This window comes from Balaenoptera acutorostrata, chromosome 1 (assembly GCF_949987535.1).
Source record: "Balaenoptera acutorostrata chromosome 1, mBalAcu1.1, whole genome shotgun sequence".
Lineage (NCBI taxonomy): Eukaryota > Metazoa > Chordata > Mammalia > Artiodactyla > Balaenopteridae > Balaenoptera > Balaenoptera acutorostrata.
In genome coordinates, this window is record NC_080064.1 from 44,549,261 (window position 1) to 44,570,808 (window position 21,548).

The following is a 21,548-nucleotide window of genomic DNA, read 5'->3' on the forward strand; positions in this document are numbered from 1 at the left end:
GAAAGAATGTGTGTATTTTGTAGAGAAGTGCATAAGGTGTTGTTAACTGAGATGTGAATCATGAAAAAGGGGAAAAAAAGGTGAATACTCTGTACAGGTCCCCTGAGGGGAAAAAGAGTTTTGATGGGTAAGAAATTTTGGATCAGATAGTTTCTCTTACTAGTGTTAAGTGATACTTTTGACCTAGGATAAACATTTCTGTCCAGAAGAGTTCATCAGAAAGAGTTGGGGAAGAAGCCAAGTGATTTCAAGGTGAATTGCAAAGCAATATCCCTTTGTATAAAAATTTGCAAATTATTTGTCTATAATTTGTGGAGGTATCCTTCCAGAGAACAGAATATTTAAATACAGATAGTAAAGAATCAGTGACTGGTAAATGTAGAGGGGTGGTTAATTATTTAAACATTTTGTTAGCTCTGTATAAAGATCTTTTTTCTTTTTTCCTGTCTCCAGTTCTCCCTCGTATAAACACTTTTCTTAGCTCTCAAAAGCATCTTAATGCCTGTTCAATGTCATATTCTCCTTTTCTAAGGGCATTTTTAAAAAGTTTCAATGTTCTTAGTTACGTAATATCAGTTATATTCTTTTCATAGGCCTTTTAACCTATGGCAAATCGTTTTACCTCTCTGTGCCTCCATTTTTAAATCTCTAAAGTGAAAAGGTTGTATTAAATCCTCTCTGTGATCCCTTCCACCTCTTAAAAAAATGTAGTAAGATTCTAGCATGTTAAAGGTAAATATTTTAGTAAAGTAGATATATTCTATTACCTATAGTACTATGGAATCAGGGCATGCCGCTTTTTTTTTTTTCTTTCTTCTTTGTAAATTTATTTGTTTTATTTTTGGCTGCATTGGGTGTTCGTCGCGTTGGGTCTTTGTTGCTGCGCACAGGCTTTCTCTAGTTGTGGTGAGCGGGGGCTACTCTTCGTTGCGGTGCTCGGGCATTTCATTGCAGTGGCTTCTCTTGCTGTGGAGCACAGGCTCTAGGTGCACGGGCTTCAGTAGTTGTGGCACGTGGGCTCAGTAGTTGTGGCTCGTGGGCTCTAGAGTGCAGGCTCAGTAGTTGTGGCACACGGGCTTAGTTGCTCCGGGGGCATGTGGGATCTTCTCGGCCCAGGACTCGAACCCATGTCCCCTGCATTGGCAGGTGGATTCTTAACCACTGCACCACCAGGGAAGTCCCAAGCTGCTTTTATAGGTTTTAATTTTGTGTAAACTCCATTAATATATTACCCAATTTTTCACACCAGAAACCCTTCATTCAATTATGTTAATATTTCCATGGTACTTTAGTATTTTAAAGACACGTTCATACACATCCCATTTATTCTTCACCGCCATTTTGTGAGGTAGTCGAGATAGAGGTTTAGCATTGGTTTTACAGATAAGAAAACTGAGAAGTTAATTTATTTGCCTAAGGACACACAGCTACTAAGAAGCAGAGCCAGGACTGACTGCAAGCCCAGTGCTCTTTTCATTATTAACTGAGCTTCTCTGTTTACCATATTATATTTCAAAACTAATGCTAGTAGTTTAGAGGAAAATAATGCTAAAGTATATCTTTGAGTTGTTGATTCCTATGATCTGCTCATCTGCTCAGTGATTACTGACCTGAATTTTTGTTTTGTTTCTTAGAATAGCTTTATTACATGAGCTAAGATGGAAGGGAAGGGGATTTATTTACCTTTCCAGGCCTTGATCTTTTTTAGATAGAAATCTAGCTCCTTGCCCTTTAACACACAGCCATTTGCCACGCTGCCCAAGCCTTGAAGTGGTACATGCAAGAAGCTTGCCTTACCTGCATTTTTATTTGGTGTCTAGGGATCTCTGAAGAGTAGTTGGTGGGTTTTTTTTGGTTGTTGTTGTTTTTTCTGGCTGCGCCACGTGGCATGTGGAATCTTGTTTCCCTGACCAGGGATCGAACCCACGCCCCCTGCAGTGGAAGTGCAGAGTCCTAACCACTGGACCGTCAAGGAATTCCCTAGTTGGTGGTTTTTTTTAAAAAGAAAAATAATTCCCCTCAGTCCATGCCAAATAATTCAAAAGATCTGTACCCTTGAGCACAATATATCTGTGCCTTTGGTACTACCTTCTTGACCTCTTCTTCCTCATTCGTAAAATGATTGTATTTGGGGAAAGAGAAGGTAAAGGGATTAGATCAAATCTAAGGTTACATTAGGTGTTTATTCCTGGAAGTCTAACTTGGTTGAATCAGTAGCAAAAAATACAAGGGGGGAAAAAAACCCCATAAACTAAAAAGAGATTTCCCATGGAATACTACTAAAATGAGGAATCGAAGATTGTTCCAATATCTGAGGTTTCTTTATATCCAAATGAACGCAAATGACATTTGTCTGCTTTTCAATCCCATTGTTTAATTTCAAGGCTAGACTTGGGACTTAATATTTCTCTCTAGACATATAGTCTCTTTCTCTAGGAGCAAATAAGCATTTTAAGTACACCTAATAATAAATTTGTGCTTGACTGTTCATTCATTCAACAAACATGTAGTGCCTACTGTGTAGTAGGCATTATTGTTGGCTCTGGGAATACAGCAGTGAACAAACACATAGTGTTTGTTCTATGGAGTTTATATTGTATAGTAGTAGCTAACATTTATTGAGCATTTAATATATGCCAGTCACTGTTCTAAGTGTCTTTCACCTAAAATTTATTTAATTCTGACAACTATCCTGTGATGTAGGTACTGTTATTGTCTGTATTTTACAGATCAGGAAACTGAGGTATGGGGAGATTAAGTACTTATGCCTAAAGTTATATTGTTTTGTAAGTGGTAGAGCTGGCATTTTAATCCAGGCAGTCTGACTCCCAAGCCCATGCTTTTCACTGCAGTGTTACATAGTCCTTCAGAGAGATGTCAGTAAAAAAATTTATTTCTAATACTGAAATTGTCAAGTTTGTAATCTTTGTAGTCACCTGGTTTCTGGTCCAGTCTTTAGGAAAAAATCATCCAGGGTTACAAAAAAAAGGAGCACTGTCAGAGCCATTGCCTTCTATTGGAGGATCTGTCAGTCCTAGGAGCCTTTCAGGTAGGAGATGAGATTTTTGAGCCTGTCATATGAGTCAGAACTGAGACAACTACATAAAGCCAGGACCCTAACACCTAACAAAATGCCCGCACCGTTGGTGAAAATGTAGACTAAAAAATATCTGCCTGATGGTGTAGGGAAACAAAGGAACTTATTTATCTTGACATGGTCTCTGGATGGGAAAATTCTCTCTTGAGAATTTATACTCATGAACCTTCTGCCCTGTGTGTCTGAAACTTGAATTTATATAACTTGTGCAAGATGATGACTATTAAGTGAGAAGGGGACATTTACTGAGTAATTACTCTGTTAGGCATTGTGCTGGGGGCTTTAAACACATTTTTGCCCTTCATCCTGACAATAGCATCATGAGATAAGTACTAATATTATCCCCATTCTACAAAGGACAGGACTGAGGATCAGAAGAGCTAGGTAATTTGCAGTCTAACAGCACTGAATTCAGATCTTGGTCCAGTACTCTTCCTGCTAAGCACAATGCCTCTGGAAGCATCACTTCATTTTTGTGCCTCAGCTTCCTTAACTGTAAAATGAAATTTGTAATATATTTCCTTTTACTTCCTTTTGCTTCATAAAGTTCCTTTTTTACTTCATAAAGTTATCAAATGAAATAAAGGATGTGAATTTGCTTTATTTACTGTAGGCTACTGTTACTGGCATCATCTGTAAAGTGTATTTTTCCTTTTAATTAAGCAAAAGAGAGACCTCATTATTCAGCAGTTTTGAAGTCCACAAGGTCTGTCTTGAGAAATTAAGGCAATCTTAATACTTTTTGTGTCAGATATTTCCTGAAGTAGTTTCATGAGGAGAAATAAAATGAATTTTGAGATAAGTTACCATCTAGTAACTTACTAATTCATTCAACTATTCATTTATTGGATGCATTTTTGAGGACTTTAGTTCCCAGATATGAAAGATGCCTGATCTATGAGGATCTATTTCATTTTTTATCATACCAGCAACAGTGGAAGCCCCAGTCTCCTCCAACAGTAGACTACAATTGCAACATGTAGTCAATTCTCAGTGTCCCCCACCTCCCCACTTGCTAGAAATAAGTAGCCCACTGCTCAGAATGCTGAAATGCTTCTTTGTCATGACCCTGGCAATATAGTCACAGAATGAAGCTTTTAAATATATAAAACAAAGCAACCAACAAATTATATAACTAAGTCACAGGGACGTGACTGAGTATGCCTCTAGCTGAGTATTGCATAGACGACTAAATACTTCAAGGAAGGAGAGTATAAGAAAGAAAATTTAAAATTTAGGAAGATTAAAAGAAAGCCATGAGAAGGTTAGTAAGAGCTAATGAGTATCAATGTGTGATTCCTCAGAGACTCCTTATGAAGAAGTCTGTCTGATACTTGGAAGTGCTGCAAAGCTCCTACTAAATATGTACAATACAAATGTAGCTTGTTGGAATTCCAGTAATTTCTTGGAAGAGAGCTTTGTAATCAGTGCCTCAGCAATGTTGTCTTGAGTTGATAGTAGTTTTTTTTATTGTTACTAGTTTTGTATCTTAATTGTGAATTATCATTGATTTAACTTTATTATTAATCTAGTGTGCGGTGATATAAATTTGCATTAATAGAACTTCTGACATAAAAATTTCCGAATTTAGACTTTGACAATGTATTGTTATTCAAATAGGAAACATTCATTTTATTGTTAAAGCAGATGTCGATAAAAGTCCCTTGTAGTGATACTTCTTTGTTAATATGGTTCTCCACTGGAACTTGGGAACCAAGAGGGATGGGTAGGCGTTGAGGTTTTTTGCCCCACTTAAGTGGGCCATAGACAAAAAGCATTTGAAAACTACTAACTTTCCTTGAATTCATAGTCTTGAGGGGGAGACGGCCATCTAAACAAATAAGTTATACAGTGGCTAATTGTAATAGAACTATATACAAAATGTAGTGTGATTAAATCTGTGTTTTGGGATATGAGGGACAGCGTCATGGAGGAGTGGACATATATACTGGCTCTTGTAGTGTGAGTAGGAATTTGATAGAAGGACAGGTGGGGAAGGGCACTCTGAGGAGAGGGGACAGCATATATAAAGAAGGGGAGGTATGACTACCACTGGAAACATTCCTTCTCTGAACCTCAGCTTCCTCAACAAAAATAATCTCTTTTCTCCTTACTTCATAGAATCATAATGATTGTTTTGAAAAGGCTTTATAAATTGAAGTGCTAGACAGATGTTTAATGATGAAGGTTCTCATTATTAATTTACTTTTTTTTTTCTTTTCTTCAACATTTGAAAGCCTTCTGTGTCTCCCCTAGGTGGTGTCATTTCAAGACCTCTCCTAAACTCCTTTCAGCTTAGTTCTTTTCTTCAATGTTCTTTGTTTTTTTCTTTTGTTTGGTTTTGTTGTTACTTCAAGGTTCTGCTTTGTGACATCTAAAGACAGGAGCAGAAGAGCAGATATATGTGTATATACCTAGCTTTAATAGCAGGAGAAATTCTTTAATTGCTTATGTATAACTATTTAAGCTGTGCGCCATGTAGTTTAGTCTCAGAGTAGTGTCATAATCCATGGAACATAATCCTGCAGCCAAAAAGTCATTTTGTAGTAACTCAAAGTCTTTATTTGCAGATTTTTGAACATTGTAAAATAGAGTAGAGTTCACAGATATGCTTCTTAAAATTCCCTTTTTATTTCCTATCTACTTCCCTTTATACATCATAGCTGGTCCCTTGCCTTTCCCCTGAAAACCCTGCCAAGACTCCTTTTCCATCCCAGTCCACCATTATTAGATGGTAAAACCTCTGGAGAATGTAAGACTGGGAAAGGGTATAGGAGCAGTGGTAAGAAGTTACATTATGGCCAATTTAGGAAAAATAAAAGTGTGTGTATATGTGTGTATATAAATACACAAGCGCATGTTTTCATTCAAAATTAAGATAGTTTTATTGAGTCTAATAAAAAATGTCTGTTTTTACTAGTTTGAATACATATATTATTGAAAAGTATGGCTATCATTGATTCAATTGACACTGATTTTTGGTTATCTTGTAATATTTGAAAAGCAGAAACATGAATATAGCTTTATTTACATTTCCACAAATGTTGACTTTTGTCTTTTTTTCATTTTTAATAATTTGATAATTTAGAAAACTATGTGAAACATTTATGTAAGCCATGGAACATAGTAAACAAATATCTAAAGACCAGCATCCAACTTAAGAAATAGAGGATAACCACTGCCATTTTTTCCTTTGTGTGCCCCATTCTTCTGTGCCACTTCCACCCACCCCCAACGTATCCAAGGTATTCACTATCCGTTTTTTTTTTTTTTTTTTTTTTGGGCCTTGCCAAACCTATGCCCCCTGCATTGGAAGCTCGGACTCCTTTTTTTTTTTTTAAGTATCTCTCTTTTTTTTAACATATATTTACTATTTACTATTTTTTTATTTTTATTTTTATTTATTTATTTATTTTTGACTGTGTTGGGTCTTCGTTTCTGTGCGAGGGCTTTCTCTAGTTGCGGCGAGCGGGGGCCACTCTTCATCGCGGTGCGCGGGCCTCACTGTCGCGGCCTCTCTTGTTGCGGAGCACAGGCTCCAGACGCGCAGGCTCAGTAGTTGTGGCTCACGGGACCAGCTGCTCCGCGGCATGTGGGATCTTCCCAGCCCAGGGCTTGAACCCGTGTCCCCTGCATTGGCAGGCAGATTCTCAACTACTGCGCCACCAGGGAATCGGACTCTTAACTACTGGACCACCAGGGAAGCCCTGTCAACCATCCTTTTTTATTTTTAATCTTTCCCTTGCTCTTTTCTATAGATTTATCATAACATATTGTTTAGTTTAGAGGTAGCTTTATAATCTTCTGAAATAACTTTTCAGGCAATATCATTTCCTATGCCTGTATAGATGTTTAAGTGAAATCCTGCTGCATGTACAGTTTTTATTTTGCTTAGACTAACTTTATTCTTAGCATTTTACTGTCTTTAAAAGTTATTTAGAAACATACATATTGCTATGTAATTATCTATAGAGTTGATATACCATAATTTGCTTGCCATTTCCCCCCTGTTTTAGGCATTTCTATATGTGGGTTTATTTTGGGGGGGGTCAGAAAAACTTATTAATCCCTTTGTGTAAATACCTTTGTTAATATCTCTTATTTCCCTTTTCTTGTTTTTTTTGGGTTTTTTTGGTAAATTCTTAGATGAAGTACTGGATTCAGAGACTGGGTGTTTTTAAGATTGTAATTAAGTCTTTTCTATCCAGAAAAATTGTGCCAATTTATACTTTGACCAGCAGTATTTGAGAGGACTAATCTGGGTACACTTGATTTGAATGATTCACAATGTCAGGATTATATCCTGTTCTAGAAAACACTGTGTTAACCAAAAAAATTAAATAAAGGGCTGTGCTGTTCTTTCAGACTGGTGGTGTTTTTGCTGTTTTTCATAGGATATTTTTTCAGCCGTTGTTCAGGGACCATGTCATTCTGCCTGCTGTACATGTGATAGTTAATTACAGGGCTTAGTTATCGCTTATGATCACTTCCCCTGAGAATTTATCTATTCTTATGACTCCACTGTCACCAGTAGGGGATGATACTTTAATCTGTATATTCAGCTGAATTCTCTCACAGAAGCATTATTAGTTCCTTTTCTGTACTTGCCTAAGCAGGCAGACTCTCCACGGCCTTAACAAATTCCCCTGAAGAAATAATTCCTTGCCTTGTCTTCTTATCAGTCTTGTCAGTGACCTCATGGGAGTATTAATTACTATTTCATTTTTTATTTTTATTTTCTAACTTTTTATTTTGACAATTTCAGACTTATAAAAAGTTGCAAAAATAACACGAAGAATTCTCGTGTAGACATTCACCCAAATTCCCCAAATGTTAGCATTTTATCCTGTGTGCTTAACTGTACTCTTTACACACACACACACACACACACACACACACGCGTATTTACCCCTGGTTAACTACTACTTTAAATCATGGAGGTTTTGTTTTGTTTTTTTTTAAATCTCGACTTCTCCTTCCTCTACCCTTCTCCCTCCTTCATCTGAGCGGCCTATATGGGATAGGAAAAAGGACATGGTATTTGGAATTAAATACTTTGGTTCAAAGGCCCAATTCTGCCACATTTTTAACTAGATGAACTTGGGTACACTGTTCTTTCTGATCTCCAGTCTCCTCATATACAAAATGGTGTCTATTATACCAGCTCCACAAAACTGTTGTGAGGGCTAAATGAGCTAATGTATGTCAAAAGTATGCTGTATGAATGCTGGTCAGTCCTTCAGAGAATACTCGTGTATCTAGTACAGTGCCAGGCTTTGTGCTAAGTGCTGGGGATTCAGAAAAAATCAGCATCTATTTCCTATTTGGTCACTTACTGTATTTTGTCAATTCTTCCTTCGAATTATTTTTCACTTTTGATTTTTTTTCCATTTTCTTTGCTTCTACCCTAATCTATAGCATTATCGCCTCATGTGTGAGTCACTGCAACAACCAACAGGTCTCCAAGTTGTTTTTTGGCATTTATGTCAGTGACAAACTAATAATTGTCCTGAGGTATGGTACAGTATAGTGGAAAAGATATGGACTTCATAATCAGTAGACCTAGGTTTGCATCTTTGCCCCAGTTCTTACAAATACTGTGACTCTGGACAAGTATCTTTACCACTATTCTAATTTGAACTCGTTCTTTTTTTCTTTTAACAGGTAAATATCAGGGAGTGTTTTGGCTGCTAAGGATATACAGAAAGGGTTAATATGTTCCTTGAACTTGAACAGCATCATGGTCTAGTGGGGGAGACAGATACAGTCATAAGTAACTATGGTGTAACATAGAATTATAAAAGAAAACTAGCTTTGGAGTCAGATATAAAGGGCAGCTTATGTAGTGGTAAAAGCACAGACTTAACTCTAGAATCAGATTGCCTGGGGTCTAATCCTGGCTCTGGCACTTATTAGCTGTATCATCTTGGGCAAATTAATAAACCCCTTAAAGCCTCAGTGTCTTCATCTTCATAGAATGGGGATACTGATAGAACTTACAGAATTTTAATGAGAAGTAAATGAAATTATATATGTAATGTACTTAGCATAGTTTATTGCATATAGCACATAGCATATGTTAACAAATAATGAGCCCAATAATTATGATTATGATATTATAGTATAGTGGCTTAAGAGCTTAAAAATATAAGCTTTGGCCTCATTTTTGAGTTGGAGTTCCAGTTTATCAACGTGCTAGCCATGTGTATATGGGGAAGATATTTAACCTAAACCTCAGTTTCCTCATTAAAATGCATATTGTAATGGTGCTTGATTCATAGAATCTAGAAATTGAAAGAGCTCGTGTATCTAAAGAGCTCTGACCCAGGACCTGAGACATAGTGTTTCATGAATGATAACTCTTGTAATTTTAATTCTTGCTCTGCCATCTGCTGGCTGTGTTATCTTTCATAGTAAATTAATCTTTCTGAGCCTTAGTTTACCTACTTTGTTCAAAACAAGGTTGTCTGGAAGATTGCAAGTATATATAAAGTTGCTGGATTGGTGCCTGGTACCACACAACTGTCATTCAGTACATTATAGCTAATAGTTAATGGTGCAGATTAATTACCCAGGTGCTGAGGGTCAAATTAATTCTGCCCTGGAAATTAGGAAAGATTTTCACAGAACTGAATGTTGAAGGATGTGTGAGATTTTGCCACATAGAAGGACTAATCTAAAAAAAGGCTCAGAGGTGTGAAAGTGCCTGTTACAGTGCTTAGGAAGTGATGGTAAATAGTAGGTTGCTTTAGGGAACACTGAGTTTAGTGTATCTAGTAGGTAGCATGTTTGGAGGGAGAAGGGAAAAGTGGAAAATGCGGCTAGAAAGGAAGGTTGGAGCCAGTTAGTAAAACGTTTTGAATACCTTACTAAATTGTTTACACTTTATTCTTTAGGTCTCTGTTTTTCCAACTTCTAACAGCAGAGGTAACTAAATTTGCTGTGGGATAGAAAAGGGAATTACTTGAAACCAGTGTTACAAACAGGAATTTCTTGGTAATCTTGTGTTTTATCTTAAAATTCATGTAGTGTTTGCCTTTTACATAATATATTTGTTTCAGTACAAAAATATTTTAAGTTATTTACTGGTTGCATAACTTGATTCCCTCTCCCCCAACCTCCCATACTCTCATCCCCTCAAATAAGCTTCTAGTGTGTTTGCTATTCTAAAATGTGCGAAGTTAATACTGTAGCTTTAGTCCCCTGGCACACCTCTGCTAGGAACCCTTTGAATGTGTTCCCAGCATGAGAACTGTGCTTCTAGATGATATGGAGCCTTTGAAATTTTTTTTAGGAGAGTGTTAGGATAAAAGCTATGCAGTGAAGAGCTGGGTTGGTCCAGATTGAGTAGAAACCATTTCAATTAATTAGAAAGAACTTTCCTGTTTGTTCTTCCTAGAAATTGTTTAGTCTTTGAACTGTGTGGATTTCCTTATGATCCAATTGAAATCAGACTTGACCTTCTCTCCCTTCTGCTTTTTTTAGTAGGAACTTTGTTTTTACTTTGCCTAGGGTATGCCTAATTGGTGAAGGGAAAAATCTCTATGAGCAGGAATTTCCAAGAGATGAATTGTTTAGACACGGAATTCCAGCTTCTGCTTTATCCTTTCTTTGTTAGTCCTCCTGTGCTGCTGCTATGTGTTTAAAATAAGGGGAATTCCCTGGCAGTCCAGTTGTTAGGACTCGGCACTTTCACTGCCATGGCCAGGGTTCAACCCCTAGTTAGGGAACTAAGATCCTGCAAGCTGCAGCACGGCTTCTACTACTACTACTACTAAAATAGGAAATACTGATCTCTCAATACTTCTGTGTTAGCTTAAAGTACTGGAATTTGGAGAGTCACAGATGGCAGTATAGTTTTTGGAGTAGCTCTCAGATAATCTGAGTACAGTTCTAGTCCTGTCCTTGGCTTGATATATAATGTCTCTGTTTTCTTCTTTAAATGGAGATGATTATCCTTGTTCACATCACAGACCTTTGAGTATCAGGTGAGATAACATATTTAGAATTTGTATATAAAGTTGAAAAGGTAGTATATTATGGTGGATAAGGGCATAAGCTCTTGGAGCTACATTTCCTGGGTTTGAATCCTGCCTCTGACCCTTACAAACTCTGTGTTTCCAGACGCACTGCCATTATTCTAAATTCTTTGGTTCCTGTTTTATCTCATTGAATCCTCACAGTAACTTTATGAAGTAGGTATTATTATTATCTACATTATAAGATGAGAAAACTTAGGAGCAGAAAGGATAGGTAACTTGTGTAATGTCACACAGTTAGTAAATGAAAAGTTGGGATTTGCACTCTAGCTCCAAAGCCCAGGTGGATTAACTATTAGGCACATGTACTTCCCAATAGAAGAGCAGCTGACTAGAAAAGTCTTATGCTTATTAATAGGAATTAACATAGAGATAAGGGGAAGTTTTCTTTGAAAAGGAAAAATTTGTGGGGTCTAAAAACCTGTTTTTGTTTGTGGATGTATTTTATCAATTGGAAAAAAATTTTTTAGAATGATTAATTAAATATTATAAATGTCCATATGTTACTACCTGGGTTTGTTCTGTTAAAATGACTTCTAAAAATTATGTACTCACAAGGTTTAGATGTCTCCCCTCTGATAGTTACCCAACTTTCATTTATTTTCTCTTTTGTAAAATAAATAGATCATTTTGAAACTTACCAACGGAGGTCAAAGGGCATCTTGTTTCATCTGGGTGATGAATTTTAGACATTTAGAAAGATGGTACAATGAAGAGTAGAAAAAGCAGAAAGAATTCATACTTAGAACACAGGAAATAAGACAGAATAGGCAAAGTTCTGTGATGCAGAAGTTGAATTTGAAGAATTACTTCCTCTGAACTTCTTCTTATGTGTCCTAGCTACACCTAGCTGCAGAGGATACAGAGATATATAGTCTTTGTTACAAGTGGTCCTGTGCCCAGGTAAAAATAAAAGGTTTTATTAACATGGAAGAAAAGAAGAACAAGTTTTAGGGTTGGCAGCTCACAGTCTCTGCTTCATTGGGCCAACCATTTAACTTTTGTGAAGTCTGTTTCCTCATCTTAATAATGTCTTTGTTGTCCATCTTCCTCAGTTATTACAATATCAAATGTGTCAATGTGAAAGTGCTTTGTAAACTGTAAAGTATGTAACCATTTTAATAACTTTAAAAATTTATTTATTTATTTATTTATTGGCTGCATTGGGCCTTCGTTGCTGCACGCGGGCTTTCTCTAGTTGTGGCGAGCGGGGGCTTCTCTTTCTTGCGGTGCGCAGGCTTCTCATTGCAGTGGCTTCTCTTGTTGGGGAGCATAGGCTCTAGGCATGCGGGCTTCAGTAATTGTGGCACGTGGGCTCAGTAGTCATGGCACGCGAGCTCTAGAGCACAGGCTCAGTAGTTGTGGCTCACGGACTTAGTTGCTCCGCAGAATGTGGGATCTTCCCGGGCCAAGGATCGAGCCCGTGTCCCCTGCTTGGCAGATGGTGGATTCTTAACCACTGCGCCACCAGGGAAGCCCCAATGCTATTTTAAATGGAATTGTTTCCTTAATTTCATTTTCATATTTTTCATTGTAAGTGAATAGAAATATAGGTATTTTTATGTATTGATCTTATATCCTATAACCATGATGAACTTGTTTTTGGTTTTTCTTTTTCAGATCTGATAGTTGTTTTGGTGTGAATTCCTTAGGATTTTCTTTTGCAAAATTATGTTACCTGCAAATAGAGACAGTTTTACTTTTCCTTTCCAATCTGTATGCTTTTTATTTCTTTTTATCTTTTTCTTTCTTTTTGGTTTTCTTTTTTTTTTTTGCCTAATTCTAGGACCTTTAGTACAATGTTGAATTGAAGTGGTGAGAGCAGATTTCTTTGTCTTATTCCTGATTTTAGGGGGAAAGTATTCAGACTTTCAACATTAAGTATGATACTAATTGGGTTTTTCATGGATGACCTTTATCAGGTTGAGGAAGTTCTATAAACTATGTATTTTTTAAAACTTACCTTTTAAAAAAAATTTTGTTTATTTATTTATTTATTTATTTGGTTGCTCCAGGTCTTAGTTGTGGCTTGTGGGCTCCTTAGTTGCAGCTCACAGGCTCCTTAGTTGCAGCTTGCTGGCTCCTTAGTAGCTGCTCCAGGGCTCCTTGGTTGTGGCTCGCCAGCTCCTCAGTTGCAGCAGGCGAGCTTCTTAGTTGCGGCTCATGGGCTCCTTAGTTGTGGCATGTGAACTCTTAGTTGCGACATGCATGTGGGATCTAGTTCCCTGACCAGGGATCGAACCCGGGCCCTCTGCATTGGGAGTGTGGAGTCTTACCCACTGGACCACCAGGGAAGGCCCAAAACTTACCTTTTATTATAAGTATTTTTCTATTGATTAATGTGTCTTTGAACTATAATTTTTAATGGCTGCATATTATTCAGCCATTAAAATGTCACATGTGTAGTATAATATGATTGAGTTGTGTTCCTGAGTCAGGTTTTAATTTGAAGCTACACTTTGTCACTTACTGTATGTAGAATACTGAGAAAGATGTTAGTTTTCTAAGCCAGTTTTCAGTTATGCAAAAATGAAGATAATCCTTCACTGCTTTGTAAAGTAGGGGTGAGGAATAAATGAAATAATGGATAATTCATGTTAAACACTCAGCAGAGTCATATAGAAAGCACCTAACGGATGGTAGCTACTATAATTATATTTTAGTTATATTATTGTTGTTGGGGACACTTAAAGTGTTTATTTCTGTAATTAAAACCCTTATACTTAATCTTTGTGCTTATTTGATTAGTTCTTTATTCCTCAGATTGGAATAACTGGGTTAACCTTTTTCTTTTTTGAGGATAACACCTATAGCACATTCTTTTACCCAAATAAACTGATCATATTTGAACTATTAGGTTGGGATAGGAATTTTGTGGGAGATTAAGTTGGAAAGTAAATTGGGGCTAGATTTTGGAGGGACTCAGGCATCGTCATTCTAACAATCTAAGAATTCTGTCTTTTGTCTTCAGCCCCATGAAGTCCATTGACATTTTGAGCAGTAGAGGGTAATTTAGGACTGGTAATTTAGGAAGATTAATCTGCTGTACCTCTGAGGTCTTCCCTGACCATCCTTGACTGATTAGGGTACTCTGCTATGTGCTTATGTGACTACCCAATATATCCTCTATATTTAGTATTTAATAAATTTTATGTAAATATTTGTTTAAATGTTTCTCTTTTCCTGCTTCTTGAGAACATAGACCACATGTTGTATTCCCACTGCCTAACATGGTATCTAGCACAAGATAGACATTTGAATAAAAGTACTTGCTGAAGAAGGAAATGAATATTTTGTTCTCCACTTCTCTGGAAACTAACTTGTTGGCTTTTGTTTTCCCTTTGTTTCTTGCTGGGATCCAAGGAGGAGGCATCTCCTTATTCCTTACTTGATATCTGCTTGAATTTCCTGACTACTCACCTTGAGAAGTTCTGCTCAGCAAGGCAAGATGGAACACTGTGTCTGCAGGAACCTGGAGTATTCCCACAGGAGGTGGCTGATCGGCTGCTTCAGACCATGGCTTTTCATGGTAAGAAATGAAATAAATAGGGCTTCCCTGGTGGCGCAGTGGTTGAGAATCTGCCTGCCAATGCAGGGGACACGGGTTCGAGCCCTGGTCTGGGAAGATCCCACATGCCACGGAGCAACTGGGCCCGTGAGCCACAATTGCTGAGCCTGTGCGTCTGGAGCCTGTGCTCCGCAACGAGAGGCCGCGATAGTGAGGGACCCGCGCACGGCGATGAAGAGTGGTCCCCGCTTGCCACAACTAGAGAAAGCCCTCACACAGAAATGAAGACCCAACACAGCCATAAATAAATAAAATAAAATAAATAATAATAATAATAAAAAATTAAAAAAAAAAAGAAATGAAATAAATAGAGGAAACAAAAATTGTGTGCTGTTAATTGGCATTGGATTTTGAAGTGCTACTGTGGCCATTTAATGATTTTTGTAGAAATAACAGAAAATCCTAATTCTAGGAAAAGGAATTCATTTATTTTTGCCAATCCTGCCACTTACTTTATAATTTGTGATAAGCATTTTTCTTTTCTAATGTGGCAAATCATTTTTTTGTTTGTTTCTTCTACTTTGTTGTTTTGAGAAGCCATTCTCAGGGCAAAAATAACTTCTCTTCCAAAATAGCAGTTTAGAAGTCTGCTGGTCTAAAACACCTTACATTACCATTTGGCAGCAGGAAAATCAATAAATAAATACTACTATGGAAAAACTAGTTTCTGCTTTTGACCTTTGAAATGGGAATCATAGCTAATTTATTACTTCTCTTTTCAAAAACAAATTCTGAAAGTAAATTATGAAAGATTTATCTGTGAAATTCTGGTTATGTATATTGATAATTTTTGTTACCTCTATATAAGTTTTAAGCTGAAAGAGATATAATGCCTTTATATATTTAGGGTGTATAAACTCTTACAAGTAAGAAACACAATTTTCCCACAACTATAAAATAGAATGAAAATGTGGCAGTAATGATAATTATCATTTATTGATTGCCTCTTGCATGTAATAATGCCAGGTATTTTATATGCTTTTCTTGAATTTGACTTTTCTCAAAAACCTATAACGTAGCTATTTTTATCCAATTTATATACAGGTAAGGAAACTGAGGTTCAGAGATGTAACTTGTTAAGAGTCGCAGTGTTAATCAATGTCGTGGTTCAAATGCAGATCTGTTTGATCCTAAATCTATGCTCTTTTCACTGCCACACAACCTCCCTACACCTACATTAGAGGTATTCCTGCTCCTAGATGCCTGATGACGGTATACACTTTTGTTGTGACTTTAAATATGTATATACACACAGACACATACACATCTATTGGGTTGGCCAAAACATCTTATGGAAAAACCCGAATGAACTTTTTGGATAATCCAATAACAGAAATATATTTATAAATATTATATTTTATTAAATATTAAATATAAGTATATAAATTTATTATGTATACTTAAAGTCACAGCAAAAGTGTATACCGTTATCTGGCACATATATATATATATATAGAGAGAGAGAGAGAGAGAGGGAGGGAGGGAGGGAGGGAGGGAGGGAAGGAGGAGAGCGAACACAAATGCAGATAATGCATTCCAAGGAAAGGTGGGAGAAATAAGGCTGTAACTGAGGTATTTTGGAATAATTTAGGGAAGAAGAAGACATCTACATTCCTTGGTTTTCACTAAGCTGCTCAAGTCTGTAGTGTCTTTGAATTCTTCCAGCCTGCCAAAGGAACTAGGGTAAATTTCAATAGATATTATCCATGTTAAAGTTAAAGGTCCCTTACAAAGCTGCACAACAGTTTAAGAGATCATGCCAGTGCTAACATTTCTTTCTGGTCTCAATTTAATGATTACACTTACCAAGCTCAATTTAAATATTTATATATATAACTAGTCTTGTCAATCAAAAGAATAAATGTTAACTGAAGTTTTAACTTTGCCAGATTCCTTTTGAAATATGACTACTATTGGTTAATAATAGCAGCTAACATTTATTGAATGCTTATTATATACCAGGGACTGTGGCAAATGCTTTATATGGATAAAATAATGAAAGTAGTTTTTAAGTAAATGTAACTAAATAATTGTCCTCCAGAGTAATGTCTTGGGGAGGTTATATGCTTGATCAAAATGTGTTTTCTACCTCTTTTTTTCAAACTGCCTTCAGATGAGGAAAGTGAGAGTCAGAGAAACAATGTGCTGCCCCCATTTGTGTTTCCCCAATGTGATTACCTGCCTTTTTCACCAAAAAGTGTTCTGAATTATTTAATCTCTTTGTAAAAATCATATCCACCTTCAGTCAGGAGTGGATACTGCTAATATGCAAAAGAACAAATTTTTGTCACAATTTAAGAAAGTTGTTTGATAAATGTTTGTGTGTTTGAAAATTTTCATAATAAAATGGGAAAAAAGTTCTGTGAATTTCTTTTTTCTTTTTTTTGCTGTGCCACGCGGCTTGTGGGATCCTAGTTTCCTGACCAGGGATCAAACCCAGGCCCCCTGCAGTGAGAGCGTGGAGTCCTAACCACTGGACTGCCAGGGAATTCCCTATGAATGCTTTTAAAATTGATAATATATTTTTTCTAATAGCATAATGATTTTAAATAATAATTTATTTACATTAAAAATTTTTTACTTATTTACCTGATTCAAAGGATTAATGATGTTGGTGGCAATCCTTATTAAAATAAGACTGATACTAAAGAGTTTTACTTATTTGGTTCTGTGATTCTCTTGTCATCTTTGTTCATTGTGTCTGTTGTCTCAAAGCTAAAAATCTTCCAGGAAATGTGTGGATAAAAGCTAGGAATCAGAATAAGAATTTTACCACCTAATGATAATGCTATTTAGCTATTATGAATATAATATCTAACTATTAGCTATTATGAATATAATATCTATTAGCTATTATGAATATAATATCTAATATTATGAATATTATAATGCTGTAATCATCCATGTACAGATCTTATGTGAACATAAGTTTTAATTTCTTTGGGATAAATATCCAGGAGTGCTACTGTTGGGTTCTATGGTAGTTGCATGTTTAGGTTTTAAAAAACTGCCAAACTGTTTCCAAAGTGGCTTTGCCATTTTACACTCCTACCAATATAAGACTGACCCAGTTTCTCTGCATTTTGCCAGCATTTGGTGTTATTACTATTTTTTATTTCAGTCATTTTGATAGATATGTAGCCATTATTTCTTCAAATACTTTTTCAACCCTACCCTATTTCTCCTCTCTTTCTGGGACAAATAGCTCTGTTCAATTTTTTTTTTTTAGTCTATTTTTTTTTCTTGTTCTTTAGGTTTGGGTAATTTCTATTTTTTTATCTTTTAGTTCACTGATTCTTTCCTCTGTTCCTTCTGTTCTGTTGTTTAGCCCAACCATTACTGTATTTTTCAATTCTAAAATTTTCCTTTGTTTATTTTATTTATTTATTTTTAGCTGCATTGGGTCTTTGTTGCTGCACGTGGGCTTTCTCTAGTTGCGGTGAGTGGGGGCCACTGTTAGTTGCGGTGCGTGGGCTTCTCATTGCAGTGGCTTCTCTTTGTTGCAGAGCACGGGCTCTGGGCACACAGGCTTCAGTAGTTGTGGCATGCGGGCTCAGTAGTTGTGGCTTATGGGCTCTAGAGTGCAGGCTCAGTAGTTGTGGCACAAGGGCTTACTTGCTCCGCTGCACGTGGGATCTTCCCAGACCAGGGCTCAAACCCGTGTCCCCTGCATTGACATGCGGATTCTTAACCACTGCACCACCAGGGAAGCCCTCCCTTTGGTTCTTCTTTATATCTTCTATTTCTTTTTTGAGGCTTTTTGTTTTCCATTTGTTTCAAGCATGTTTGTAATTGTACACTTTAGCATTTTTCTGATGGCTCCTTTAAGATCTTCATAAAATAATTTTAACATTTATGTTATTTCAGCGTTGACATCTATAGATTGTCTTTTTTCAGTTTGAGATCTTACTGGTCCTTTGTATGATGAGTGAATTTTTATTGAAATCGGGACATTTTGGGTATTATGTTATGAGACTACTGTTTTAGTCTGTGTCTCTGACACCACTTTAGCAGTGGAAGGTGGAGGCACTGCCTTGTTATTGCTGGATTGGGATAATGTTCTGGTTCCCCGCTTGACTTCTGTTGACACCCAAGACTTGGGGCTCCTCATTATTGCTGTGCAGGGGATTGGCATTCTGTTTCCCCACTAGGTGTCTACTGATACTGCCCTAGCTGAGGGAGGTATGAGTACCTCATTTCTCTTCTTCAGTTGGCCTCCACTGACAGCATGTTGGGGTGAGGTGACCTCATTACTTACTGTTGGGCAGTGATGAAGTCTCGACTCTCTACTAGGCTTCCTTTGACACCACTCCAGCACGGAGGGGGAGGAGCACCTCATTACTGCCAGATGGACATGAAAGTCCTGGCTCCCTACTCAGCTTTCTGTAACACCTCCCTGTGGGGAGACTGGGGCAACTAGTTACAGCAAGATTGAAAGTCTAGGTTCCCCTCTTGGCATTTGCTGGTGTGGGTGAGGGTGTGGCCACAGTTTTTTCTTTGGTGTTTGACTGAAGTAAAGTAGTTACTGTCTAAAAGTTGCCCGCCTTGCTAGGCTGCCCCATTCCTGATACTTTGGCTAGAGTGAGCAGATTTTGGGGGGGAGCTACTTTTGTGTGTGCTTGTTGGTATTTCCCAATTGCCCACTTCTTTGACTTTAAGCCTGGGATGTATGGTGCAAGGAAAAAACCCAGTATCCAACGTATTGTTCTTTGTGTCCCAAGACCCCTAGCTGGTCTGGTTTCTTCTCTTCACCTTTCAGAGTGATCTAGCCTCATTTCTTGTCTCTTCCCACTTCCATACTTAAATTTCCAGAAATGTACCATGTTCTCACTCATATCTAGGTTTTCCCCTATATTCTTTTTTCTCTCTTTACCAGGGAGACACCTTATAGCTCTAGCTGTTTCTTATGTTCAAGCAGTGTAGAGCTACTTGTTGTTTTCTAACTGTGTGCTGGGCTTTCACATCTCTAAGGCTGTTTTTTTTTTTTCCATTTTTTAAACTGAGATATAATTGACACGTAACATTATATTAGTTTCAGGTGTACAGCATAATGATTTGCCATAGGTATTCTAAGGCTTTGTTGATGCTGTTTATTCTTCCTTTAATTCCCCTCACCTTCTTTCTCCGTCTTTGAACTTTTCCTTCATCTTTGAAGGACTTTCTCAAAGATCACCTTTTCCATGAAAAGATCTTTTTCAGATTCCAGGCATCATGGATTATTTCCTTTTCTTTGCTTTCATGATACTTTGTACTTGGCTCTGGTATACCATTGGCTAGATCTAGGCACATAGCCCCATCTAAGTCCAAGGGTAGGTTGGGAAACGTAGTTGTCCATGTGTCCAGTAAGGGGAGGAGAACCAGATGTTAGTAAATATCAATAGTGTCTACCACAGTCCTGATTCTGCCATGTGCTATTTCTGTGCTCTTGTAAGGCCACTTTTTTGAACCCCAGTTTACTCATCTATAAATTGTAGATAATCATATTCTTACCTCACTGAATTGTTATGTCAATTAAATGAAATATTGTTACATGGGAGTGCTTTGGAAATTTTAGCTATCCTTTAACCGTTTTTTGAAGTTAAAATGCTGCTTGTTTTTTCCTAGGTCTCCTGAATGATGCAACTGTAGGTATTTTTAGGGGCAACCAGATGCGCTTAAAACGAGCTTGCATTCGCAAAGCCAAGATCTCTGCCGTTGCATTCCGGAAAGCCTTCTGCCACCACAAGTTAGTGGAACTTGATGCCACAGGTGTGAATGCTGATATCACAATTACAGACATTATCAGTGGGCTTGGCAGTAACAAATGGATCCAGCAAAATCTCCAGTGCCTAGTGCTGAACTCATTAACTCTCTCACTCGAAGATCCTTATGAGCGGTGCTTTAGCCGGCTTTCTGGCCTTCGAGCATTAAGCATCACCAACGTTCTCTTTTATAATGAAGACCTGGCTGAAGTTGCCTCATTGCCAAGATTAGAGAGCCTGGATATTTCTAACACCTCGATCACAGACATCACGGCTCTACTGGCCTGCAAAGACCGACTCAAGTCTCTAACCATGCATCACTTGAAATGTTTAAAAATGACAACTACCCAGATACTGGATGTTGTTCGGGAACTAAGACATCTGAATCATCTTGATATTTCAGATGATAAACAGTTTACATCAGACATAGCTCTTCGATTACTAGAACAAAAGGACATCCTGCCCAACCTCGTCTCCCTGGATGTCTCTGGGAGGAAGCATGTGACAGATAAAGCTGTTGAAGCCTTTATACAACAACGGCCCAGCATGCAGTTTGTAGGTTTGCTGGCCACTGATGCTGGCTACTCTGAATTCCTCACAGGCGAAGGACATTTGAAGGTTAGACTTTAAAAATATATTCCTTTGTCAGGCTGACCAATGTTTTAGTTGCATAAGACTCCATTAAGGTGAATGTCTAATAACATATGGAACATGTTCATGAAACAGGACATTACATAGTGGAAAGGGCTTGCTTTAGAGTTAGAGTCCTAATTAAAATCCCAGCTTACTTGCTTCACAACCCAGAGCAAGCTATGATGTAACTTTTTTGAATTTACATTTATTTATAAAATAGATATGATTCGTACCTTGCAAAATTCTTCTGAAGATTAATAATTATATATGTAAAGTGGAAGTCATATAGTAGGCCCTGGATAAATGATAGTTGACATGATGATAATGTTTAGATATTTTGAACCACTTAAACATACCATTTCTAAAGGATCACTTCAAAGAAACTAGGGATGCTCCTTGTTGAATTGAGTATCTGAGGGGAGAGCAAGTTCTCCAAGGAGATCTCTATTGTAGAAATGGTAAAATTTTGC

The 21,548-nt window shown here is 37.3% G+C and overlaps 1 protein-coding gene across 1 annotated transcript in view; it reads left to right on the plus strand.

Moving 5' to 3' along the window:
- The window catches only part of ZYG11B (zyg-11 family member B, cell cycle regulator), an 82,452-nt gene that overhangs the window by 8,055 nt on the left and 52,849 nt on the right, over window positions 1–21,548 (plus strand). The window contains exons 2-3 of the mRNA XM_057554874.1: window positions 14,500–14,665; window positions 20,309–21,063. Coding sequence (XP_057410857.1) covers window positions 14,500–14,665; window positions 20,309–21,063 — 921 coding nt within the window. The remainder of the gene's footprint in view (window positions 1–14,499; window positions 14,666–20,308; window positions 21,064–21,548) is intronic.